The sequence below is a fragment of the Mauremys mutica genome, chromosome 1, assembly GCF_020497125.1.
Source record: "Mauremys mutica isolate MM-2020 ecotype Southern chromosome 1, ASM2049712v1, whole genome shotgun sequence".
In the NCBI taxonomy this organism is placed as follows: Eukaryota; Metazoa; Chordata; order Testudines; family Geoemydidae; genus Mauremys; species Mauremys mutica.
Genome location: NC_059072.1, coordinates 282,805,356 through 282,832,266, shown reverse-complemented (window position 1 = coordinate 282,832,266; position 26,911 = coordinate 282,805,356). Strand labels below are relative to the sequence as shown.

At 42.5% G+C, this 26,911-nt stretch overlaps 1 protein-coding gene across 1 annotated transcript in view; it reads right to left on the bottom strand.

Moving 5' to 3' along the window:
• The window catches only part of OBI1 (ORC ubiquitin ligase 1), a 31,252-nt gene extending 11,620 nt beyond the window's left edge, over window positions 1–19,632 (bottom strand). Inside the window, exons 1-5 of the mRNA XM_045011209.1 lie at window positions 19,392–19,632; window positions 8,301–8,436; window positions 7,195–7,286; window positions 4,815–5,063; window positions 2,219–2,307 (exon numbers count right to left, since the gene is read on the bottom strand). Of these exons, the coding sequence (XP_044867144.1) occupies window positions 2,219–2,307; window positions 4,815–5,063; window positions 7,195–7,286; window positions 8,301–8,436; window positions 19,392–19,463 (638 nt within the window). The 5' untranslated portion in view covers window positions 19,464–19,632. The remainder of the gene's footprint in view (window positions 1–2,218; window positions 2,308–4,814; window positions 5,064–7,194; window positions 7,287–8,300; window positions 8,437–19,391) is intronic.
• Window positions 19,633–26,911: the final 7,279 nt, after the last annotated feature.

The following is a 26,911-nucleotide window of genomic DNA, read 5'->3' as shown; positions in this document are numbered from 1 at the left end:
TGGAATTTTAACTGGCAGAAGAAGGAATTAAATATTCAGGGCTGAGGATACCTAATAAGTCGATATAGAGTTAGTTAAAACAAATCTGAATCTAACTAATCATAAAATACAGAATACTCTGGATAGATAGGCCAGCTCCATCTTTTACTTTGGGTAAAAAGTAAATACTATCAAGATGAATTTCCCCCAAGAATACTTTTAGATCCTTGGGGCTTCGCCAGTGGAGCTACCAGTTGACTCTTTTTAAGGCCATTAATAAGATTCCTCAGCAGGGCTTGTGAGTTGCAAAAAAGGAAGTTGTTAATATCACTACAAGAAATGCTTTATATTAACCAACAAAGAGGCAGGTTGTGTTTTCCCATAAAGTTACAAGCACAAAGTCAATATTATAAATGGATCTTGCAAAAAAGATCTTCAATGCAGCTGCCATCAATGTTTCAACGTGCTTAAGTTTTCAGCAAAGGAGATGACTTGCGGTGCAATATTTAGATAAACTCTCACTAGTGAGAGATACATAAGGTGACCTCTACTTTGGGATAATGCAACTATGAGTACTGACAAATCTTTTTGTAGGCAAATTAACGATAAGGGTATTTAACTGCATAAACTAATCATTTAAGTTCCATGCTCTGCTTCCATCAGCTCACTAAAAAGTGTGATTTAAAGAGAAACAACAGTAATACTGCTAGATTAGGAATAGATTCAAGCAAATGTTTATCTTAGATTGGAATAAAACACCTTTACAGACAACAATAGCTGGCTTCCCACATTCCTTACTGTTTTCTGAGGATTCCACATACAAAATTTATGTACACACAAAGTAATTGCTCAGATAAATCACTGTACTGAATACAAAAACAAAGAAAAGAACCCCTAATGTTGCATTGTGGGGTCCAGTGTTTCAATTATTTCGCCAGGATTTGCTCAGAAAACCATAGTTTTAATTCCAACTGTCAAGTATCAGAGGGGTAGCCGTGTTTGCTGCTTTTACAGATCCAGACTAAGAGTCCTGTGGCACCTTATAGACTAACAGATGTTTTGGAGCATGAGCTTTCGTGGGTGAATACCCACTTCGTCGGATGCAATCCGACGAAGTGGGTATTCACCCACGAAAGCTCATGCTCCAAAACATCTGTTAGTCTATAAGGTGCCACAGGACTCTTTGATGCTTTTAATTGAAACTACCTACCAACCCTGCAAACTCATCTTGAAATCTTCGGGCATAAGGAGGGGAGTGGCAGAAAGTGGGATCCCCCTCCCTAAAAATAAAAACCCACCACACAAACTGTTTTGTGTCCCACACATTATCAGACTTTTGGCCAAAATTCACCTTTGTGCATGCAGAAGTTCCATTCTCGGGCTTTAGTGACATATAGGCTTTGTGCTGGCTCTCCACCTAGAGGAAGATTTCATCCTGGTGAATAATTTAGTTGATGTGTGAGCCAGAATGGGAACCAGATCACTGTCCTGTAACACCACAAAGCCAGGAAGAAAAGAAAAAAGGTTGGGCCTGATTCTTAGTTACCCTGAATGTGAAATCAGGAATAGCTTCACTGTAGTCAATGGAGTTACACTGGTGTCAAACCTGTGAGAATCTGACTTATAGAATCAAAGAAATCAGAACTGGAAGAAACGCTTCCTGTAGTGGGTCCGTGATGAGCATGGGACAGACACATCAGCAGAGAAGCACAGTCAGCATGACAGTCTCTGCCTTTTGATGTCATTGTCCTCAAAGTTTTAAATTGTTTAAAACGGTAAATTTACAGTGGAAGTCTGTGACAAGTTGCTACTTAAGAGGCCTAATCCTGCAGTTTACTCACATAGAAAAAACTTTCATTGACTTGTAGAGTTTTGACTGAACAAGGAGCTCAGGCAAATGCTATAAAAACCAAGAGAAACTATCTGTTGCTGCAGGTCACTTGGTAATAATCCCACCCCCTCGGCCAAAGAGAGTCTGATACCAGCTTGAAAGAGAAGTGAAGTTTTTCCTACGGTACCGCCCAGGTAATGCAATGGTGATACTACAGAGATTGTACATTACATGTAGTTGCTAAGATTGAAGTGGACACCCAGGTCTGTGCACAGGGGAACGTCAAATTCATATTCAAGCCACATACACAACACTAAATACATCACTGTAATTTTAAGCTAAGGCTCCACAATAGTTAAAAATGGTCTATGAATAAAATAAATAGTCACTTTTAAAATGTTTACATACTTTTGAGGTGATCTACTATCAACTTCAGCCTTCAGTCGCAAATTCTCTCTCACAAGGCCACCATTTTCCAGTCTCAGTTTCTTATTTGCCTTAAAAAAAAGGGGGGGGGTTTAAAAATAATTAAGTATAGAGTAAAACAGAACTGGCTTATAATATTTATAAGACAAGCTGTTTGCGCTTTTTAAAGAGACAGCATTAGAAAACTACAGCTAGGAAACAGCCCTCAGACAGGGACACCACTTAAAAATTACCCTGGGAAATGGTTCGCAAAACTGAATAGAGAACAGACATTTTTTATTTATATCCCCAAAATACACTGCAAGGCTCCTATCTAGGGAAATAAACAGAGCTATGTTCGTTAGTAGAGAGAGTCATTAAGGGGATGTACTAATGGCAATTCCGTGTTTTTTTTCACATGACTAAATACTTTAAGTACATTAACATTACAATGTGCAGGTATCAGCAAAACTAATGTTGAACAGCTTTTCTTCCCTCCAAACTAGAGTAAGATTACTCTGATTCTAAAAAAAATAAAAGCTTAGTTATCCTATGGACGTAAATCCTTTATGACAAACTACTTGCTGTCTTCCTTCAGCATAGCTGCCATGATGTTAAGTTTAAGACTCTTGATTTACTGCCTCGCTCACTCTTTGAATTGAGGTCAATTTCTTCTTCTCAGTTCAGTGGACAGTCTTGTTAACAAGATACTTCATGTCAAGGGAAGTTTTCCTGCTGCAATGTTTTTTTTCTCCAAGTCTCCAGCTAATGCAAAGGCCTAAAAACAGGGAGAAGAAACTCCTTGCACTTTGAAAACTGCTCAATCTTAATAAATTGGAAAGAACGCTGAGGACCCAGCAGACTTATGACTCAACCTTAAATCACGGGTTCCCAAACTTGGTTCGTGGCTTGTTCAGTGTAAGCCCCTGGCAGGCCACAAGACACTTTGTTTACCTTTGTGTCTACAGGTACGGCTGCTCGCAGGTCCCATCGGCCGTGGTTTGCTGTCCCCAGCCAATAGGAGCTGCAGGAAGTGGTGCGGACCAAGCCACCGCTTCCCGCAGCTCCCATTGGCCAGGAACGGCGAACTGCGGCCACTGGGATCTGCAAGCGGCTGTACCTCCAGACGCTCAGGAAAACAGTGTCTCACGGCCTGCCAGGGGCTTACCCTGAACAAACCAAGTTTGGGAACCCCTGCCTTAAATGAAGGTATTTACACAGTTTATATAATCCTAAAATTGTGACGACAAAGCCTCAGTAAATAAATTAAAAAAAAAAAAAGTTCTGTGATCAAAGCCCTCCTTCCTCCCTGTTCCTTGTGTTATGCACCAGACTCTGAATAATCTGCTACTTTTTTGTTTGCTTTCAATGTTAATACTAAGCAATTATACCTTCTAAATACTGCAAAGACTCCAAAAGCCAAATTCTGCTGTTACACCAGTACAAATCCTGGACAGTTCCACTGCTGTTAATGGAGTTGTTCTGAATTTGCATCCGTGTAACTGAAAGCAGATGTGTCTCTGATTAAATATGCTTTCAATTACACTGATGCAAATCCAGAACAACTCCATCAACGGCAATGGAACTGTCCTGGATTTATACTGGTGTAACAGCAAAATTTGGCCCTCCGAGTCTTTGTAGCATTTAGACAGTATAAATCCTTAGTATTAATACTGTAAAAAATGATAATATGTCCTAAATATGCTAAAGCTTCAGTTTCCAGGAAGCAATCCAAGATTAAAAACAGAAGAAATAAAAAGGTAGCATCTTTAAAAATGCAGGTTAAGTTTCCTCAATTTGTCCTTCAAGTTAACTTTGAAATTTCGTTCTTATTCAAACTGTTTTAGGCAATTCTCTTTGCCCTAGAGAGTGTGTTTTGGAAGATTTCAATATTTAAGTTTGTTTTCATCTGTTTTTTAGTTTCTCTTCCCCTCCAAATCACAAGTTTTGCTTTACACTGTAGTCAAGAAACCTAAAAGCAACAATAAAATAGGTCCCAAATACTGCAGGGAGTGCAGAGTAAATTTACGAGTCTCCAGTATAGGATCTTTTGGTCCTAAACGTACTAATGCTGTCTATTTTAGGTCAAAGGGCCAATGTGGTTGAAGTCATAACTTTTATTGGACCAACTTCTGTCGGTGAATGAGACGAGCATTCACACTACACAGAGCTCTTTTTCAGGTGGGAGCCGCAGTCCGCCAAACATACCGACACAGCAGGTAAACAAACTGGCCCAGCCCGCCAGGGTGTTTACCCTGACAAACCGCGTTCCAGAGGTTGCCCACCTCTGGTTTAAGGCAATTGGGCTCTTTTTGGCAAAATAGATATATTCTATAATTTATTTCAAGCTGGAAGACTCTGGTCCTCAATACTGAAAACAAGTGCTAGTATAATCCAATTACTGAGCCATGGGATGACAGACAAGTTGAAAGTCACATGTAAGATTGACTGGAACAAGCAAAAGCATCAATAGTCACAATTTTCTCCCTCTTCCTTTTGGAGCTATGAAGTACTCAAAGGGTCAAACTGACCCTCACCCCATTTGAATAACATGAAACAGTTACACTGCTATGTGATTAGAGAAGCAGACATTTGTTACCTCCTTTAACTTTTCCACATCATCTTTCACTCTCTCATATAGATCATTAGCAGCTTTAAGTTTCTTGGTCCATTCTTCTACAGTTTCTGGGCCAGGTTGGCTCGCCTCATCTGTTGACCGATGACTTTCTTCATGTGTGTTACACAGACCCAAGGCCCCAGGATCCAGAACCGTTTTCAGCTGTGCTTCCAAGCCAAGGTTTTTACCTCTTAGCTCTTCCACTTCTTTCTGCAAGGATTCTATTTCATCCTGAAAGTGTTACAAACCCGGAAAGCACAAGAATGCAACAAACCAGACAAAAGATATAAAAATTAACAGCGATTACCTTGGGACTTAATTCTTTAAGTGCTTTATGTATAGAGATCCTCTGGACAGTAGGATGGGTGCCCTGCCTGCAAGGAATTCATTACAGCACTTTTCAAAGTGCACCGATGGATTGAACTCTGGGCAGGTTTTGGAAGGCTGCATTCTGGAGCGTAGCTTAGGATTTCAGCTATGGGCAGAGGAATTCCCTCTGACTATATATAGCAAGCGCATAAGACTATATGTGGACTGGACACTTTGCACTACTATGGATAATGCTTTTCTGTGTACATTTTAGGAGGCCAGCTTCTACACAGTGTGCTCACGTGGACAGTCAGCAGCAAATGAGGCAGCAGTTAAAGAATGAGAAATGGGGAAGAGATCTTACAAAAGACCAAGGTATAGAAAAAGGTCTTGAGCTGCACGTTTGGAGACAAGAATGTAGGGGGAAAAAAAATGCAGACTTCCATAAGCTGCCAAAACCAAACACTTGGAGGGGTGGGGGAAGGAAGAGGGTTATGGGAAAGCCTATTTGTGCCTGATACCTTGGCAATAACTGTTCATGTGCTCCCTATACTAAAGCCATGAAAGCATGTGTGTGGTCAAAACTGCTGTGGAAAGTAAGACTACAGGAGGATACGCACTTATAAAAACTTAGGTCTTGCCTTGATTCATAAATGAAAAAAAATTTAACTTAATCTTCTGCATTGGATCCTCCATGTTTTAGAGAGAGAAACTATTCATTGAGTTTTGGAGATTTATTCCCTTCAATTCTCAACTGTAGTGACATTTGGGGGTGATCTGACAGGCATATTTGGGATCTCTTGGCTAGAGGCCTCCTCGGGCCTAACTTTTAGGCCTGACCCAGGCCCAAGCCCACCCGACCCGAGAAGGTTACGTCATCTCCTGACCAAACTTGCCTCTGACTCTTCCCCCCAAACCTGAGTAGCTGCCTCTGCTTCCTGCCTGAGGTAAGTGCAGCAACAGCTGCATACCGTGCCCCTGCTGGCTGCCAGCCCCTGCTGTGCTGGGGAGCGAGATGCACTACAACTCTTCAGCATGCAGCCACCCCTGCACTGACCCCAGTGGCGGGGAGAAGGAGAGCTGACCGGACCCAAGGGGGTCCAGCTGATTTCCCACCTGACCTGGACCCAATGCTTGTAGTCAAGTGTCATCAGGTTGCAGGGCTCCACTGCTCAGAGCTCCCCTGGCAGGGCATTTCCGAAGACCTTGGGAGCAGCTGAAGCACATCTGTTTCTGCCTCCTCTTATTCCCTCACTAGGACAACACCACAAGTCTCAGGGAAGAGTTTAGAACTTGGAGCATTTATTTCTACACCGCTCCTACCAGGCTCACAAAATCTGAAGAGAAGGCAGCAGGCAACCATATGAACAGAGATGGGCAGAGAAAGCATGGACCCAGGCACACCTGCCGACTCTCCCCTGTTCACAGGAGGTCTTTTACACAGCAGGGGAGCAGAAAGATCTGCTGAGTGTTTTGTCATTTTAGAAGAACTTTGTACATTTAAAAAAAAATTAGTACATGTCAAAAAATGCAAGTTGACAGTGTTTCTCCACGAAACGATGTTCTTTCATAGTCCAGAGGGATTTCTTTAGAAGAAGCCCACTTTCTTGCGCTTCTTGGCACAGATATGCTTGTTTGGGTGCAGCAGCAGGAAGAGACAAGTTAACCATAATGCATTAAAAATACTGTGTCACATGAAGGTGTGTGCGTGTGTGTGTGGGGGGAAGGGACTAAAGTCTACGGGCAGGATTTTTTAAGTGCTTGGCCTCGGCCTAAACCCTGCTCTCACTAAGTTAATAATAAAGCTCCTATTGACTTCAGTGGGAGCAGGGTAAGCTCCGATGCCAAGTTCTTCTGAAACTCTCACCTTGAAATCTAGATTAGGAGATAAATCCACACAAACTCAAATTAAGATTAGGAGATAAATTTGAGTTTTAGTGTGTATTCAAAATGAAACTTTTCTTAAAAAGAAAGTGTAGAAATTAAAGAGAAGAGTTGTACGTAACAAGATAAGGTTAAAAGCTGTTCATCTGGAAGTTATCTTTGCTGTTACCTCATATTCTTTGTGGAGCAGTTCAAGTCTGGTTTTACGAAGATGTTTTCTGACTGTAGGACTAAATATGGGCTCACTTTCACTTGTTCCTCCTACAGCAATGCAAGATAAACAGTATTATTACTGGTTTCAGAGTAGCAGCCGTGTTAGTCTGTATCCGCAAAAAGAACAGGAGTACTTGTGGCACCTTAGAGACTAACAAATTTATTTGAGCAGAAGCTTTCGTGGGCTACAGCCCACTTCTTCGGATGCATAGAATGAAACATATATTGAGGAGATATTATACACACACACACACACACACAGAGCATGAAAAGGTGGGAGTTGTCTTACCAACTCTGAGAGGCCAATTAAGTAAGAGAAAGCTTATGCTCAAATAAATTTGTTAGTCTCTAAGGTGCCACTAGTATTATTACTGGGTTTGTTTTTCAATCCAAAATTAGTAAAATACATCATTTTTCTCCATGTGACTTTAGATTCCTATTTTTGTTTTAAAGAAAACTGTACCGCTAGATTCCACTGGGGAAGGGGAAATCAAACCTACAATTACCTAGAAAGATGGCTCATTTTGAGAGAGGGTTAGTAATCAAGCCTACTTTATTTATTAAGTACACTTGTTAAATATTTAAACATGTAGAGATGAGTCTCAACAAAAAACCCAGATGAGAATGTTACCAAACTCAGGGAAGTGCAGGTCCTTCCTTCAAATTTTGCAACTCACACTCAACTTCAGGAGAATTTTTCAGGGGAAAAAAAAAAAGTGTCTAGTCAGCCTCTGTATGGAACTAGTTGGCATTCCTCCTTGGGTTGGGGGTGGGGTCACAATACATAGGCAGGATGTACAATGGCTCTGTCCACATGCAACAATTACAGTCTCTGGCCAACACTTTCAAAGACAGTTATTGAAGCCCACTGAAGCACAATGAAGAGTCAGATCACCCGTTTAGTCATTGTGTTTTAAAATGTGTTGGCCCATATCTATAAATGATTATTCCAAACGTGCCTAAGAAACAATAGGGAAAACATTAGGGCATGTTTTCACCAAGGAAGAGTCTCATCTGTGAGCAAATACTGGAACATTATTTCAGTGGCTAACAGGCCCTTACCTATAATCTCCTTGCAGGGATTGTCAGGGGTGATAGGGATCCTGCAAGCCGGACACTGACTATTGTTCTTCAACCACACATCAATACAAATGGAGCAGAACACGTGGTTGTTGACACAGATGACCGGATGGCGGACCTTTTTCAAAAAAAGAGATTGTAAAATATTTTAAAGTTACTTTCAGTTTATTTGGTTTTAGTCTATTATATATTACTACTGTCATTCAGGAGATATTTGATCCATTTTTACTGTTAAATCCAAAGGGCATATTTCATGTACATCGTATGATATCTTTCATGCAAAGTGACTCCCAAAGAACTTCATAAACTAATATGCAGATAGCCCTACTGAAATGCAGCCACGTCTAGGTCAAGGATCACCTAGAGACAAGCAACAACGGATTCACACACTGAGGGAATAGGAAAGGTTTTTGGCACAAGTCAAACCCATGTTCTTGCAAGAACTGCCACTGAAGTATCTAGGATTAAGGTCTCACCTGCACAGTCTGTTTGGAAGAATGAGGAGCTAAATCTACCCATCTGGGATTTCAACTAGTGGGTCCAGGGATCACTAACCCATTACTCTTTCTAAAGGTGTGATACTGGTGTGCAATACACTGCAAAATAGCACAGGGTGGCTAACTGAAAGCTTATGCAACATGAACATTTACGTAAAAAAAAATCACTTAAATTCTTGGATCACAAATGCATCGAGTTCAACAAGATTTTTATGTTTTCCCATCCAAGGCAACAAAGTACCAGGTTTACAGTAATAAATGTTTAGAAAATATTACTAAAAAACAATATTTCACATTCTCTCTCTGATTAATTTAAATTCTGTTTGGAAACAAACAGGCATCAGGATTCAAAACCAACTATGCAAGGAAGATTCTGCACTTCACTACAATATTTACCTGTTACAGAAAGTGAGGCTATATTTCAGAAAATTAATTCATGCTCTCAAATCTCTTAAACCCAGCTCTGATTCCTATGCTTCTAAGATGACTTTCAACTCACGTAACAGTAAAAACACAAAAAAAACCAAAATAAAATCACCCTCTATCTCCATCCAAAATATCTACTTTGGAAATAGACAAATAACACTAGATATTGCTTTAGGTACTAAAATGCCTCAGGTAGGAAATAATTAAAACCAAAGTTCAAACAAAACAAGAAACATGGTACCTTTTTAAATAAAACTGTTAATTGTCACAATGTTTTCCTTGGCTGCATTAAGAAGGAAGTCATAACACAGATGGAAATGTGGGAGAGGGGAGAATGAAAAGAAAAGGAAGAGAAAATAAAAAGAGGATAGCCAGTAATTTATTTGAAAGCCAGACTGGATGTGTTTTGTAGTAATCATACCTATAAATTCAATCCTACACAAACTGAAAACAATGGACACAGATGGAATAGAATCAAGCCCCAATACTGTCAGTCCATCCACCAATTCACCTCACATGTCCCTGTTGTATTACAGGATTAATATTGTTTTAAGAACTTCCAAAATGACACTCCTGAAAACCTAATGACCTGTCTATGAACAAAGTGGAATTCAAATAATCAAATTATTTTAATTCACACCTTTAAAATGTAGACACTGATTTCAGATTAAGAGGGTCTTCTGCCATTTAAACTTAATTTATTTTCATTATTCAATTAAATTATTTTAAGCTGAATTATGTGATTGAAGTATCCATACACAAACTTGCACCAAAGAAATGTTAAACTGATGTATCCCATTGTTTGCAGTGTTGTCGGTCCCAGGATATTAGACAGTAATATTTTTCACTGGACCAATTTATTAGCCCAGGACTGAAGAAGAGCTCTGTGGAGCTTGAGAGCCTGCCTTTTTCACCAAAAGAAGCTGGTCCAATGAAAGATATCGCCTAACCCACCTTGTGTCTTAAAACTAATTTAGTTATTTTGGTTCCAGATTTTATTTAAACCAGCCCTATGAATCCTTGGTTACAATAAAAGTTCTAAAATCATGAATCTTAATTTTAAAAGTACTCTGGTTGCTTAGTACATCTCTTTACGAACAGTCTTACCTTATTTTCCCCACCAATTAGCCAGAAGAGTAGCTTCTTTTTTTGTTTTCATAGAATCACAGAACATAGGTCTGGCAAGGAGTGCGAGAGGACATCATCTCCAGCGCTCTGCACTGAGGCAGGACCAAATAAGCCTAGACCAGGGGTAGGCAACCTATGGCATGCATGCCGAAGGCGGCACACAAGCTGACTTTCAGTGGGAATCACGCTGCCTGGGTCCTGGCCACTGGTCCAGAGGGCTCTGCATTTTAATTAATTTTAAATGAAGCTTCTTAAACATTTTTAAAACCTTATGTACTTTACATACAATAGTTTAGTTATATATTATAGACTTATAGAAAAAGACCTTCTAAAAACGTTAAAATGTATTACTGGCACGCGAAACCTTAAATTAGAGTGAATAAATGAAGACTTGACACACCACTTCTGAAAGGTTGCCGACCCCTGGCCTAGACAAACCCTGACAGGTGTTTGTCCAACCTGTTCTTAAAAACCTCCTATAATGGGGATTCCCCAACCTGGAAGCCTATTCCAGATCTTAACTACCCTTACAGTTAGAAAGTTTTTCCTAATATCTAACCTAAAATTTTCTTTCCTGCATATTAAGCCCATTACTTCTTGTCCTATCTCCAGTGGTCAAGGAGAACAATTGATCAGTACCTTCTTTATAACAGCTCTTAACATATTTGAAGATTTAACAGGTTCCCCCCTCAACCTTCTTTTCTCAACACTACATATGCCCAGTTGGGTTTTTTTTTAATTAAACTTTCCTCATAGGTCAGATGTTCTAATCTAAGCCATTTTTTGTTGCTCTCATCTGGACTCTCTAATTTATCCACATCTCTCCTAAAGTGTGGTGCCCAGAACTGGACACAGTACTCCAGCTGAGGCCTCACCAGTGCCAAGTAGAGTGGGACAATTACCTCCTGTGTCTTAGATACAACACTCCTGTTAATACACCTCTATTCCTTCTCATCAGAAGCAGCCTTAGAATGGTTGCACAGCTATCAAAGACTGAAAACTAAAAACAGTAAAGCACAATAATAAAAAAATATTATACATGCACACACACACAAGCAAGATTCATTTCAAGACCTCAAGATATCAAAATCCTGAAGTGGGAGCACACTTAGAGTCAACATTCAGATCACAGTATCTTAAACAAAACATCAAGTTACATTTTAGTACCGTCTAGGGCACTGTGCTCCTGATTTAACTGTGCTTTCATTTCAGGGTTTTTTTAGAAGTACTTTGATATTGAAACAAAGTGATATGTGCAACAATAAAAGCTCTATTACAATATCAAGATCTGTTATCCAAAAACATTTTTTGTGTAACACTATTTGGCATTGCTAAAATGTATAATTCAAATACAACGTGTGGCTTAAACCTCATTGGGCAGAGGTCCAGTTCCTCAATCTGTTCAATAATTTTTGTTTTTTTAAATGTAGCTTATCTGGGTAGGATTGAGAGAGAGAGAGAGAGAGGTGACTTTGGGGCCTTAATTGCTACACTGGTTTCAAAGTGACATGAATGTGCACAGGATTAGAAACTTCCAGTTAGCTGTGCAAAAAGCCTGTCTAATAAGGTAATTAACAGACATTTTGCATGAAAGAATAGTACAGTGTTTCTCAAACTGGGGAGGCCGCTTGTGTAGGGAAAGCCCCTGGCGGACCAGGCCAGTTTGTTTACCTGCCATGTCCGCAGGTCCGGCCGACTGCGGCTCCCACTGGCCATGGTTCGCCTCTCCAGGCCAATGGGGACTGCTGGAAGCGGCGGCCAGTAAGACCCTCAGCCCACGCCGCTTCCTGCAGCTCCCATTGGCCTGGAGCGGTGAACTGCATCCAGTGGGAGCCGCGATCGGCCGGACCTGCGGACAGGGCAGATAAACAAACCAGCCTGGCCCACCAGGGGCTTTCCCTACACAAGCGGCGACCCCAGTTTGAGAAACACTGTACTATTCTTTCATGCAAAATGTCTGTTAATTACCTTATTAGACAGGCTTTTTGCACAGCTAACTGGAAGTTTCTAATCCTGTGCACATTCATGTCACTTTGAAACCAGTGTAGCAATTAAGGCCCCAAAGTCTGAGTCACCGTTATGAATTTTGCAGGCAACAGGGCTGTTTAGAAGAGACAGGACAGAGGGATCAGACAAAAAACTCCAGATCTAACAGGCATGATTTCTTCAGATAGCTTGAGGAAACTTAGAGTTGCTGCAGCTTTTCACAAGAACAACTGGTGAGACAAGGGGGGGAGGGAATTTTTTCCCCTGTCTTTAAATGAACAAAACATGAATACGAAACATTAAAATACATGATGTTTCCAGATGCAGTATTGAAAAACAGGGAACTTGATGGACTCTAATATTCTGATTTAAAAAAGTTACACACATAAAGGGAAGTCGACTATAAGTGATACAGGTTTGGGCAAAATATTGTAATCTTTAAGGACAGGGTTTATCTCATAAGCAATCCTATTAGGGAGAAATCATACTGATTTCTAAGCTTAGTGACAAAGTGAACAAGTAGGGCTAATGTCTGCACTCAAGCATGCTTAAACTACCAAGTTAGTGAAATATACCTGTGCTGAAAGAGGGAGCAAATAAAAAGGAACTGAAACCAAAAATTGTGTTTATAAGGACACTTGATCACAGAGTGGAATAACCAGAAAGGCAACTGTTTGATTAATAATGCACAGTGTCAACTCATTCATATAAAAGAGGCCCCATCATTGTTGTTAAAACAAGAACAGAAATGGAAAAGCTATACAGCTGTTCTGCCATGATTTTGCATTATGCAATGGACTGCTAAAACAAATTACGAGAGCAAAGAATATAGAGGCTCTTTGTATAACTATATGAACTTTAAACTGAACATTTTAGCAGCTAGCAGAACTCTGATGTAGAAACTGCAACTTGAGCCAGCATAACTGCAAAGGTGGCCAAACGATGCTCAGCAGGCAGAGGGGCCCATGGAAAGCAATTTACAGAGGTAAGTTGCTGACTGAAGCAATTTAGCTGGTGTTCACAGTATGTCCCAAGATGGTTGTAGCAACAGCTATGGCCTAACTTGTCTTACACAAGCTGGTGTGAGAAGGTGTGCTGGACAAAGAGACTGGAAAATTCCAGTCCTAGCTGCAAGACCTCAAAAGGTGATGACTATACAGGGAGAGAGGATACCTCTCATTTTGGTTGCCGAAGATTCAAAATGTCCAGAGGCCTGGATCAACATCTGATTGATCTACACCAGCATCTCCAAGAAGAGGAACCAAGCTGAAACACCCAGCAGAAATGGGAGAAAATGGCCATCTCCTGCAGCATACTGCTTCCCAAAAGCTGAAGACACCTGGAAGGGAGACGACTGAGATCCTGGGCTGGCCACCTGGGAGTCTTCTGGTGACATCAAGTAACTATGCTGGATATGTACCTTTAACTGTCTCTGTCTATTTTCCAGCAATTTGGGTTACCCGCTAGTATGCGAGGAAGACTATAGTTGTGTCTGTCCTTTGCTTCACCTGCATTTGCAGCATTAACTTCCGCTGTGAACAATAACTGAGCTGAAAGCTGCTGACGTTGGAGAAAAGATCTGGTGATAAGCGGCCCACAGATTTTCCCTTGGATTACGACCCAAATCAACTGACCACTTCCTGAAACTGGATATCTAATTAGTAGGAAGTATACATGTTTGCGTATGTACTTTAAAGGTTGTCACCAAGTTACGGTGTGTGTCCTTGTTTTGCAACAAGTTCCAATCAAGATTGTCCTACAGTAGCTTTGAAACTGAACAAGTTTGTTAACTGAGATTGCAGAACACTGCAGTACAAGTGTCTACCCTAGTTAATTGTTTCATACAGACATGAATACAGATCAAGCGTACAAGCCTTTTGAACTGCACGCAGTCTATACAGTCTGTCATAAATGTAGGAATATATGCTAGACCAGGGGTCTCAAACACATGGCCCGTGGGGCTATTTCCTGTGGCCCACCAAGCGCCCCATGCCCCCCCGGCCTACCTCCAGGCTAGGGGTGGGCAAACCACAGTAGATTGCCCCCCTCAAGCCCTGCGCCACTCCCTGAAGCGGCTGACATCACATCCCTGCGGCTGGGGGGGGGTGGGGGAGAGCACAGGGCTCCGTGTATTGCCCTGATTCCAGGCACCGCCCCCCCCCAGCAGCTTCCATTGGCCTGGAATGGGAAACCGCGGCCAATGGGAGCTTCGGGGGAGGTACCTGGAGGAGCAGCAAACAGCACATGGAGCCCTGCGTCCCTCCTCCCCCAGGGGCCGCAGGGACATGGTTCCAGCTGCTTGCTGGGGCCACCCCGGAGCTGCTCTAGGTACGGAGCCCTCCTGCACCCCGCCTCCCAACCCCCTGCCCTGAGCCCCCTGCTGCATCCCACACCCCTTCTGCACCCCAACCCCCTGTCCTGAGCCCCCTGCACCCCAACTCCCTGCCTTGAGTCCCCTGCCTGAACCCCAACCCCCTGCTGCACCCCAACTCCTTGCCCTGAGCCCCCTGCCTGAACCCCAACCCCCCGCCCTGAGCCCCCTGCCTGAACCCCACACCCCAACCCCCTGCTGCTTCCCACACCTTCTGCATCCTGAGCCCCCTGCCTGAACCCCAACCCATTGCCACACCCCGCATTCCCTCCTGCACCCTACAGCCCGACTCCCTGCCCTGAGCCCCCTGCTTCACCCTGCACACCTCCTGCACTCCCTGCCTTGAGCCTCCGCCACACCCCTCCTGCACCCTCTGGGGTCAGGGAGGGAGTGGAGTTGGGGTGGGTACTTCGGGGAAGGGGTCGGAATGGAGGCAGGGGAGGGGCCTCATGAAAGGGGTGGAGTGGGGGCAGGGCCGGGGGCAGCGAAGGGGTGTGTGTCAGTAATGCGGCCCTCGGGCCAATTAACTAGTCCTCATGTGGCCCTCGTGGTCATTTGAGTTTGAGACCTCTGTGCTATACAGTTAGGAGGATTAGTCACATTCTGGGGCTAATATAATTTGTGGGAAAGTAGGTTAGAATGGTTGACCACCATAGAGCCATCGGGAAGGAGATCTTGGTGAAATGGCATGAAAGCAACTGACCAAATTGCCTTGTGCTTTAGCTTTGGATCGTCCCCCCAGCATTCCCCTCTTGTGTTAGCAACACCAGAGTTGATAACCAATTGGCACAAGTGAGGCTCCAATCTGAGGAATTCAATCAAAAAATCTAAATAAAGTCATCGTCTCAAGCTAGTGATTGAGTACAAGTGTTATTTTCTATTGTGATTTGATCTTGAAAATGTGAATGGTTATATCCGCCAATTTTCTAGCTTTTGATGACAGTCACATTCCAATACAATTTTTTGTTTTCTTATATCCTATACTATTAGTTGCTGTTAAGAATATTTAACAAAACTCTACAAAGCTAAATGCAACTTGAGTTCTTTTCTTTAGTTAAGCAATCAAAATTAAAAAGAACCCTAAGAAACACGTATGGCTAATCAGTTAAGCAGTTGCTTAATTAAGGTTTGTTTAACACTCTGCTTTCTTACAGCAACAATGTGTTTGAACATTTATTTAGTTATTTATTTATGAACAAAAAATTAGCTGAGTAGCAAATGTACTGAGGCCATTGGTCATATCTTCAGAAGTTCAGGGCAAACTTATTAGAGACTTCAATGAGTACAGGATTGAGCCCAAGTAAGCTGTCAACCCTTCAGATAATAAAAATGGAAACCATGTTCTGGATGCCTTGTCAATACAGAAGAAATAAAACGGAAGGAATAATGCACAGTATTCTTTAAGAAGGGTGGTTAAGAAAACAGGATGAAGTCTTCAAGAGCTGAAGTAGGGCAGCTGGCAATACATTCAAGAACCATCAATACACAGTATAACTGTAGCACTTCAGAGCCTTAGTCCAAAGACCCCATTGTACTAGGCACTGTACAAACACAGAACAAAGAGACAGCCCATGACCCAGAGAGCTCTCAGTTAAAATAAAATAAAAAAACACTTAAATATACTATAACATTCAGATTAAAACAATATTAAGGTTGCAATGTCAGGTATTCAAAATTTACGAAATTCCAGAATTAAAGTCACTTGTACAATTTTAATTCATTTCTTACCCCACCCCCTGTGCATATATATGATTCAATCTTTAATTACTTGGTCACACGCTATTTATTCCCCACAGGACTTCTGCCTCACTCAGTGCACAGAACGGATGGTGTTCAGTTAATGAGTAGCTATTCATTCAGTATTTCTTTTTACCTTCACCACTGAATGTGTGGCTCCATGTCTTATTTATCACATACCATCCAAACCCTGCACAATTTTCATGGGACAGCAAAAGGCACCTCTCTGACTCCAGGGTGACTCCCCTGCCAAATTTCAAACACGTGCTCAAAAGCATGCAGGCACAAGAACTTTTCAACAAAAAACAACTGTAAGAATTTATACTACATTAGCAAAAGAACATATTTTCCCCTTAATCTTGTTCTTGGTTCTGAACGTGTTTTGTTGAAAAGTTTTCCAAAAAAAAAAAAAATCAGCTAAGAGCCAACATTTAGTATGGAAAATTTCACCCAGAAGGGCTAAAGTTTGGTAAAGTTACAAACAATTGAACATCCTCCACCACAGGAGTTACTACCAGGTCCATTTATAATGTCAACACATTTATCTTGATGTAAGATGTACTGAACTTAACATATTGTGGAAAGATTCTAAAGCAAAAGGTTTTCACACTGTGGTCCATGGACCACCAGTGGTCTGCGAGCTCCATTCAGGTGGTCCGCGGATAGTTCCCTCTAAGGTGAGCGCCTGGGCGGCCGCACACAAGAGAATGAAGGGCCATCCACCTAATTAGTGGAGCCACACAGGCATGTCTCCACTAATTAGGTGCCTGGACCCTGGAGAAGACATACATGTGAAGTGGTGGGGGGGGGGGTCGGGGAAAGAGTATAAGCGGTAGGTGGGAAGGAGCAGTGGGGTGAGAAGAGGAAGTGGGGGGAATTTGGGATATGCGGGGCTGTGGTGGCCAGAGAAAGAGGCAACTTTCCCCAGCTCCAGGGCTGCAGCTGCCAGGGAGAGACAGCCCTCCTTCCCAGCCTCAGCTCTGTGGCAGGTGAGAGACCTCCCTCCCCTCCTTCCCAGCTCCAGCTCGGGGGCTGCTGTGGAAGGGGAGAGAGGGAAAGACCCTCCCCCTTCCCAGCCCCAGCTCGGGGGCTGCCACGGCAGGGAAGAGAGGGCAAATCTGTCACATGAGAAAGGTAAGACTATCGATATTAAAATATGACTTGTGTGCTTTTATCTGTAGAACAAAAAAATTAAGTTTTTTTTTAATATAGCACTTTTATTCAAAGTGCTTTACAATAGTTAGCTAATGGTACAAACAATATTTGGAAAGATCATTAAGTGGTCCTCCGAAACTCTCAGCAATTTTCAAGTGGTCCATGGGAAAAAAAAAGTTTAAGAACCACTGTTCTAAAGAATAAAGCACAGATTTTGGAGAAAAGCCATTCTGTACCACAGCCTACAAATTTGTTTATGGTCTCCTCCAGTTAATTGCAAGCAGGTATCCACAGAATCAGAAGCAAGACCTTATTGAATCTCAGCAGAAAAAGCAAGAAATGAATAGCTAGCATAGATACTGAATGAACTACTCTCTTCTCCCTCCAGATCAGAATTGAGACACTTAACAAGTGTGAGCAGTTGGAGTATGGGCATCCCCTATGCCAGGAGTGTCCAAACTTACTGACTCTCCGAGCTGTATACAATAATTTTCAGACACACCTGCACCAAGGTGTGTGTGACACACACACACACACACCCCTCTACCTCTCTTTAGGCTCCCTTCCCTGCAGGGCAGAAGCACCTAGTCCCACATCTCACCACAGGGCAGAAGTTTGAAGCTCCCCCCACCCCTGGCTGCTAGGCAGAGAATGGGGAGGGGGTCTCCATGAGCCACACTTTAACTGTAAAAGAGCTGCATGCGGCTCAAGAACACGGCTGCTCTATGCTGTACCTACTTTGTGTGTCAGACATCTCCTCCTCCTCCTGACACCTTGCAAAAACATCATTGTCATTTAGAAAAGGGGACCCCCCGCACACACACACTAACCAACAAGCATCAGAGTTCTGAGCACAAAAACTATTTATTTCCTAGTGGTAGTCTCTCTTCATGAAGTCTTATTTATTTTGGGGTGGAGAAGAAGTAGAAAAAGTGAATTTGGAAAGCAATCAGTCATGAAAATGAGTTCTTGAAGAAATATGCCAACTTTCAGCAGTAACCCTCCCCAATCTTGAAGGTCAAGGAAAGAGATTCTGGCCCAAGAGAACTTCAATTAGGAAAATGGAACATTTTTCAGCTGCATGGACTAGAATTTGGCTCCACATTGTTTGATCTACTCTGTTCCACATCCAGCACCTGAAAACGTTTGTTCCAGTCATTCTTTAACATGCAGTTCCCAGCCTTAAAGAACACATTACTCGCCACTCTAAAGCGTGCTAATACCTCAACAGACACGCAAGAAAAAGCCTTTTTCTCCACATTCAGGGGGAGGGATAAACCGTGTCGGGGAGCCAGATACTCATCCAAAGGGCCATTTCCCCTCTCACTCTCTCTGTTAACTCGCAGCGCTGGAAATATTTCTTTTAACAAGCGCAGCGCACGTTTCCCATAATCCGAAAGGTGGCAATAAAAATTGCTAGCAACAAAACGCCACTAGTCACGATCCCGGCTCGGCAAACACCACACAGCGTGGGTGGGTCGGTCTCCCCCCCCCTTGGCATAACCACCCATCCCCAACTTTTTCCCTCCGTCTCTCTCCGGCGCCACTTTAGCAGCTGGAGCCTGTTTAAAGGGACAACACTAAATCCAGACACATGCCCAATCCCTGATCATGGCTGCACTTGTTGCCAGGCTCCTTAGAGCAGCACCTCCCCCCTCGCGGTGAACATCCCCCGCCCCAGCCCCCGAGCACATTCGGGGGAGGAGGTGCAAGCCGGCTCCCCCTGCCCCCGCTCGCTTTGCCCAGCGGCAGCAGCGGCAGCAGCTCCATTACCTTTCCCAGGCAAATGTGGCAGGTGATGGGCAGCGTCAGAGACAATGTCACATTCTGAACGTTCTGAGCCATTGTGGCGTTTCGAATCCCGCGAGCGCGGAAGTTCCACAGGCGGCGGCACCAGCCAGCAGCAAGACAGGCCCCCACGCTCTAGCCCGGAGTACGGCAAGCCAGCGAGTCCAACCCGCAACGCAACACGGGAAACCGGAATCGCGCTTTTGAAATGTTCCCCTGGAGGAGACGAGAGGCGGAATAGGGGGCTTGGGCCTCCTGGGTGTAGCGCGTACACAGCTGCATGCTGCTGCTGTCCCGAAGGTTAACCTGCCCCGCCTGCACCTTTAAACAAGGGCTGGTTTATTGGGCTATGAAACTGCTGGCTGTCCCCTCCTGTTAATGTACCAGCAGCATTCACTGTCTTCTAGGGAGGATTCATTTCTCCTCCATCTGTTGTTCCTTGTGGGGTCTGCCTGCGCAGGAGTCTCTCAGCATCTTGCCCCCCCCCCCCCCCCCGGCCCAGGCTTATATAGAAAGCCAGAGCATTAGACATGTTCAGCGAGTCAGCAGTTTCTTTCCAATCCCACAAAAGGGCAGTGAGGTGGGGAGGCTTCTACCCTCCCAAGTATAAATCGCATTCCTGGCCAGCTCTCAGGACTCCGCTGTGGTGGTATGGGGATTTATCTCTAAAATGTCTGGTCTCTAATATTCCTTGAGGGGAGTTGAAGAAGGAACCTTTGGAAAAAGTTAGTTACCCCACCTTTCCATAACTCTCAGAAGATGCAACAACTAAGATCAAGGAGAATGAAAATCATAGCCAATTAATTGGGTTTAAAATGGTATAGCAATGTAGTGTAGGACCCGTTTCACCCTATTATTATTTAATATATTATTATTACTATTATTAGTATAGTAGTATTATAAACAACTATTATTTTCTTTATTTTAATTTAGTTATTAATATTAGTTGCCCAGAGGGTGCTCAGCTCTGTACAAGGTACAAAAGAAGACATGATCCCTGCCCTGAAGGGTTTACAGTCTAAGGATCTGATCTGATAAACATCACCAAGAATAATCACTAGGATAATTTAGGGCTTATGTACACACAAAAATTTAGTTAAAGCAGTACAGCCCCTCTTCCCCCTCACCCATAATGTCTGCACAGTTATGTTAGTATACAGGTGCTTTACACCAGTATAGCTATTAAAGTGAAGGTGTTTTATACTGGTATAGCTGTTCCCATATGGGAAAGGGGAATAAATTCTACTGGAATATGGCACCTTTATAATTTCATCCACACTATAATTTGTACTGGTATAGCTATTTTGAAAAAAAGATCACCCCCTGCCTGTAATTCAAATAGTTACGCTGATACAAAAACTGTGTCTAGAGCAGGCTTTAGAATAGTAAACTGTTATGCCTAATAGTAAGTGTCTGCAGGACTAGACCTTAGAAAAATGAACAGGGCCAGATCTTTGATACCCCTGCCACCCCCATTCGTGGTTGATTTGCAATGCTCAGTGTAAATCTCCTAGAAACCTTTTTTAACTGGGAATTTTCCTGGCCAAAGGGAATCCCCAGGTGTCACAAAGTCAACACAGGTGGTTCTAACCCATCCATTTGTGGTCCCTACTCTAATATAAAAGGTGTGCTTTGAGGTGGGGCTGGCAATGTGGCTTGAGCTTCTTGTGATCCATGGCATCTGAAGGTATGTATGGGACTGTTAATGCCAGTATACTTCAGGGTGTAAATTAAGATGAGATAATCCCCCCGCCAGCCTCTGGATCAGAGGAGCAGAAGGGTGGTTTAGAGCCACATTCCTCCCCTACCAATTTCTACTCCAAGTGCAGCACAGCTGGATTCAAGGATGTGGCCCACAATCTCCAAACTACAGATTCCCTACCAGATTAAACTGTAGGAGCAACTCTGCAAAAAAGAGAAAACAGCCTACATCACAAAGTTCAGATCAAAATCTCAACTTTCCCCAGAAGTAGGGTTGCTTGGATTTGGGTTCTGGTTTTGGCCCATTACTAGAGGGATAGGCCCAAGCCATAAAATTTAGATCCAGATGTAAACTTTCTCTAGATTTTGGGAAGTCTGGTTTTCTAGACTAGGCAGGTTGCTGTCTTCTAGGAGAATACACTGCTGCTATCCCTGAAATGAACATCCAAGACCTGGAAGAAAATGAGAAAAGACTCTGATAATCATCACAGCACAGACTATATAAACCTAAGATTATTATTATAGTTAAACCAGCTTTAAATATAACAGCCTAAATAAGAGATGTTAAATTACTGAATTTACCATGCACCAAACAAAGTCACAGACTGGCAAAGAAACCCTTTTATGTATCTTTTTATTTTTATTTTTATTTTTTTAAATCAAAACAGTGTTAACAGATGACACAAAGAACAAAACACATGAAAGTGAAATCAAATATAAAGAAATGTCTTACAGCTGACACGTGCGACCTTTTAAAACAAATACCCGATAATGCAGTAAATCTTTCAAAGGAATAAAATTCCTCCATTTTCAAGAAGTATATGTAAGAGGAAACTGATCTGTTAAAGGAACATGTTAGTTTTAAGATGAATATCTTGTCTTTATACCAAAAGTAGCTCCTAAAACAAGCAAGCTATTCTTTCTGAATACCTTCTAAAAGGAATACATTTTCTGCGCACAGAGGTTAAACTTATTTGGTTAGCAGATTTCTGCTGTAGTTGGAAGCTTAGATAGTGAACAAATACTTTAAAAATTATTTGTGATCTAATAGTACCTGAGATTTAGTTGAAATGTATGGAATGATGTTACCAACTCTTCAGGGGCATGGAAAATATTTAATTCTGTAGTGTGAGAGAGTGAAAAGAAGAAGGAAGCTGGAGGGTTAGCAATCTGCCTTTGCTAAGGGGAGATGAGAAATGTAGCACTATTGCAGGAGGTAACAAGAATTTAAAGGGTCCAGGCCCAGATGAGTTGGTTAACATGGGTCAATGGGAGTTGAGTCAATGATTTGTCAATGAGCACAGGGTTGATGGGAAAGAAAAGGAAAGTTCTAGGAATGTTTGGAATGGCTGTTGAAATACTCCAGCATGAAGACTCTAGGTGGTGAACTGTGAAAGTTCATCTAATTTGGAGAGTGGCATTAATATACCCAGAGCTAAGAAATGGAGAAAGAGGGGTATCAAAAAGCAAGGATAAGCTTGCAGGAATGGGGCCTTACTTGTTAACTTTATCACTTAGTTTATTAAATGCAGTTGGAGTCCCAGAAACCTTTTTGTCATATTGCCCAAAAATATCAAAAATATTATTTATGACATGACTCCAAGGTCTTTTGTTGAAAGCTCTAAGAAAAGCCAGGATAGAACAAGAAATTCTGATCAGCCATTCAGGTGGAGACAACTAAATCTTTTCACATTTAGGTAATTGAGTAGGATAAGGGATATAGACACGTTCTGTTGGTAGAATTTGTAGCTCTTAAACAGCCACACCTTTCTTCAAGAATTTTTTAAAAATACTTTCTGGACTGCTTCTTGCTGTAGCAGCCACACACTTAAATTTCAGAAAATTGAAAAAGGGATCAAAACAGAAACACTTATTAAAATACTAAGCTGCTTAGGGTCACAGTCTAAGGGAGTGAATTCGAAAGATAGGGCTCCTGGAATGAGAGAACCTTGCTTCCAGACACAGAGGGCTGATTATCCACTACTCACCACCTGTGCAAAATGGGTGCAAGATGCTGATTTGTTACTGTGCACAGGTAGAAATGACTACATCAGGAATTGGCAACCTTTGGGGCGGCGGGAAGCAGAGCACATCCCTCATCCCGCACCACTTCCTGCAGCCCCCATTGGCCTGGAGTGGCAAACCGCAGCTAGTAGGAGCCGTGATCAGCTGAACTTGCAGATGCGGCAGGTTGGCCCGCCAGGGGCCTTAGCCTGGTGAGCCAAGTGTCAGAGGTTTCCGATCCCTGGACTACATTCTCTTCCTCATATGGCTGATGTAAAGGTAGAGCAACAGCTATAGTTTTACATTCAGATGGTTAAGCCAGTTAATTGCGTCTGGAGTAGCAGAGTGTATTGCTGTGATGCTTCCTTTGTATTTGTGAATCAGGCATTGAGTTCTTATATGTTCTGGGTGACCACAGTCACACACTGGGGAGTCTTTAATTTTCCATTTGTGCAGCAAGTATCTGCCATAGTTGTATGGATGTGGTTTAGGGTTGCCCAGGAGCTTCATGGGTGATTGAAGCCAGGGATCTCTGTGTCAGATCTTTTAGGAGATTTTTTTGTAACTTCTTGTAAACTCCATTTGGCTTTCATCAGGGTTGAAGCTGCATTGTTAAAGGTTAAACCTGCGGATCCCAAAGGGCTTATGTGACTTCAAGCAGTGGTGAGGGACATTATTAAGGTCCTGGTGGATGGGAATGTGTTCATTTTCCAGAATCCTCTGAAATTCCCGAAGGGTTGCAGCATTGCAGCAAATGGATGGGGAAGTAATGTGCGACAGCACCAGAAGCCAAGGCGTTGGGGTTGACTTGACGGTTCCAGTGATGCTCTGAATTGCACTGTTCAGTTGGACATCAACAAGTCGTGTATGGCAACTTCTGGTCCATACCAAAGCACAGTACTTGGCTACGGAGTACACAAGGGCCATCACTGATGTCCATAACATGTTGCTCATGCTCCCCAGCTTGTGCTTGCCAGTTTCTGGACCAGGCTGATCCTTGTCTTCATTCTTAGCAGCTACCTTCTTCAGATGGTCGTAGAAGGTTAGCATGTGATCCAGCTTCACTCTGAGACTACATTCGCTGCCAGGGAGTGAGGAATCAGGCTCAATGTATTCAAAGATAGGGTTGAGTTCCGCAACACTGTAGTTAATGTGAGTTTTTCCATTGACGTCAATAGGAACAAGATTGGGTCCTAGTCTTCTAACAAGTGCCTCCCAGATGAATTTATATGCCCTGACTAGGCACAGAGTGGTAGACCCATCTAAGTGCTGAATACATCAGAGAAAGCAACGGTAGTTTGGGCCAGATCCTGCTTAGCTTGTGTACCTAAACCTCTCACTGAAGTCAATGGGAGTTTCGAGTATGCCAGGTATGTAGGATTAAACCCCTTATATGAGAATAGAAGGAAAAGTATTTTGATACAAAGTGACAACAGGAGCTGTACCCAGCCTCTGTAGCATCATCTGCATTATTCGGCATTGTCAGGGGGCATTCTAAAAATCAGGCAGGGGAGAGTCTAAAATTTATAGCTGGTCAAAAGATGGGAAAGTGATTTCATGAAATAATGTAAGTTTTTGAAGTTGTTTCCATTTCACCAGGCTCAGAATGAACCCATTATCTGTTTGTTTCTTATGGATTTTTCACAACACCTTTTATCAAGATTGTTATGGGAATTTTCAAAAACATTATCAAAATCTCTCTCAAAATTTTTCATTTACTAAAAACTATATCTTTTAATTGAAAGCCAGGTTTTTGGCAAATGAAAATTTTCAAAATGATTTTGATAATTTTTTTTATAAAACCATCAATTAAAATGTTGTTGAACTCTTTGCAAAAACCAAAACATTCCACAAGTCTGCAATTTTTCACAAAAACTTTAAATGTTGAGTAAAGTCCATTTTTTTTCACACATAGACACAAAAAAACTTTTCATGCGTAAAGTTTCAACCAGCTTGACTAAAAATATAACCATTGGTCAGTACCTGAATCATTAAATAATTTATCCTCGATACAGCTCTGTGAAGTGGGGAGGGATTATTGACCCCATTTTACAGATGGGAAAATTGAGACACACAGAGGTTCTGTGACTTGCTCAAGGCCAGAGTGAGTCACTGATAAGGCTAGGATTAGACCTCAGCAATTTCAGGCTCCTACACTGCTGTTCTTTCCGCTAGTGCAGAGGTTGGCAACCTCTGGCACGCGGCTCGCCAGGATAAGCACCCTGGCGGGTTGGGCCAGTTTGTTTACCTGCCGCGTCGGCAGGTTCAGGTGATCGTGGCTCCCATTGGCTGCAGTTCGCTGTCCCAGGACAATGGGGGCTGCGGGAAGCTGCGGCCAGCACATCCCGCGCCACTTCCTCCCACCCCCATTGGCCTGGGACGGCGAACTGCAGCCAGTGGGAGCCGCAGTCCGCCGAACCTGCTGATGCGGCAGGTAAACAAACTGGCCAGGCCCGCCAGGGTGCTTATCCTGGTGAGCCGCGTGCCAGAGGATGCCAACCTCTGCACTAGTGCATGCTTTTTTTGAGTTATAAGTCCCACATTTTTGTTTAAAAGCTTTGCATTACACAAAACTAGATATTTAAGAATTATCAGTGTTCCATTGCCCATAGGAAATATCTTTCCAATAAAAATCAAGCTTTTAAACAGATAAAAGTGAGTTGATAACATTATCTCTTCAGGGGAGGATGGCAGGTGCCTCTATTTCAGCTAGCATTTGATTAAATGTTTTTATTTGGTTCTGGTTTGTGTTTTAATTTATTTTTATTTTATTTTATTTATTGCAATGAAAGTGCCTGAGCCACTGTGATAGGTGCAATAAGAAATTAGTGAAATAATGGCATGCTTGTATATAAGAATAATTATCATGATAAATATTCATACTATGAATCATTAATACTAAGTGATAATGCAAACATGCTAATCTTTAGCAGATATTAGGGTGGTTTGAGATGGAGAAGGAGGAATAGGAACACAGATTTTAGGGGAGGGAGAACTACAAGGAAACCATAGGGCAACTCATGTTCCATTTTTACTCTTCACTAAAACCAAACAAATGTTGCCCTCAGACAGAATTTGACTTGATTAAGTAGGGTTCCATTCTCTTTGCTCTTGTGCAGAGGAGTCACAGGAATTCTTCCATGGGTGGTGGTATTGGGAGGGTCCGTGTTCTCTACCCTATCCCCCACAGAAGAAGTAGGAAATTCTCTGCAGATCTCAAGTGGATTCATAAGAGATCAGGGCATAAGCTTTCATGGGTTAAAAAACCCACTTCTTCAGATGCTTGGAGTGAAAATTACAGGTACAGGCATAAATATATATTGGCACATGAAGAGAAGGGAGTTATCTTACAAATGGAGAACCAATGTTGAAGGCCAATTCAGTCAGGGTGGATGTGGTCCACTCCCAATAATTGATGAGGAGGTATCAAGAGAGAGAAAATTGCTTTTGTAGTGAGCTAGCCAGTCCCTATTCAAGCCCAAATTGATGGTGTTAAGTTTGCAAATGAATTCTAGCTCTGCAGCTTCTCTTTGAAGTCTATTTTTGAAGTTTTTTTTGTTGAAGAATGGCTACTTTTAAATCTGTTACTGAGTGCCCGATATTTGGCGCTTTGTCTTACATAGGTGCCTATTACTCCCCCCACCCCGTCCCGATTTTTCACACTTGCTATCTGGTCACCCTAGATGGGGGAAGCAGCACAGAGGGATAAAGCCTGGGGCTATATAAACATGACATGCATGATTTAGTAATTTGTGATAGTCTCTTCCACAGGTAATTTTTTTGGCAGGGGGAATTGGGAG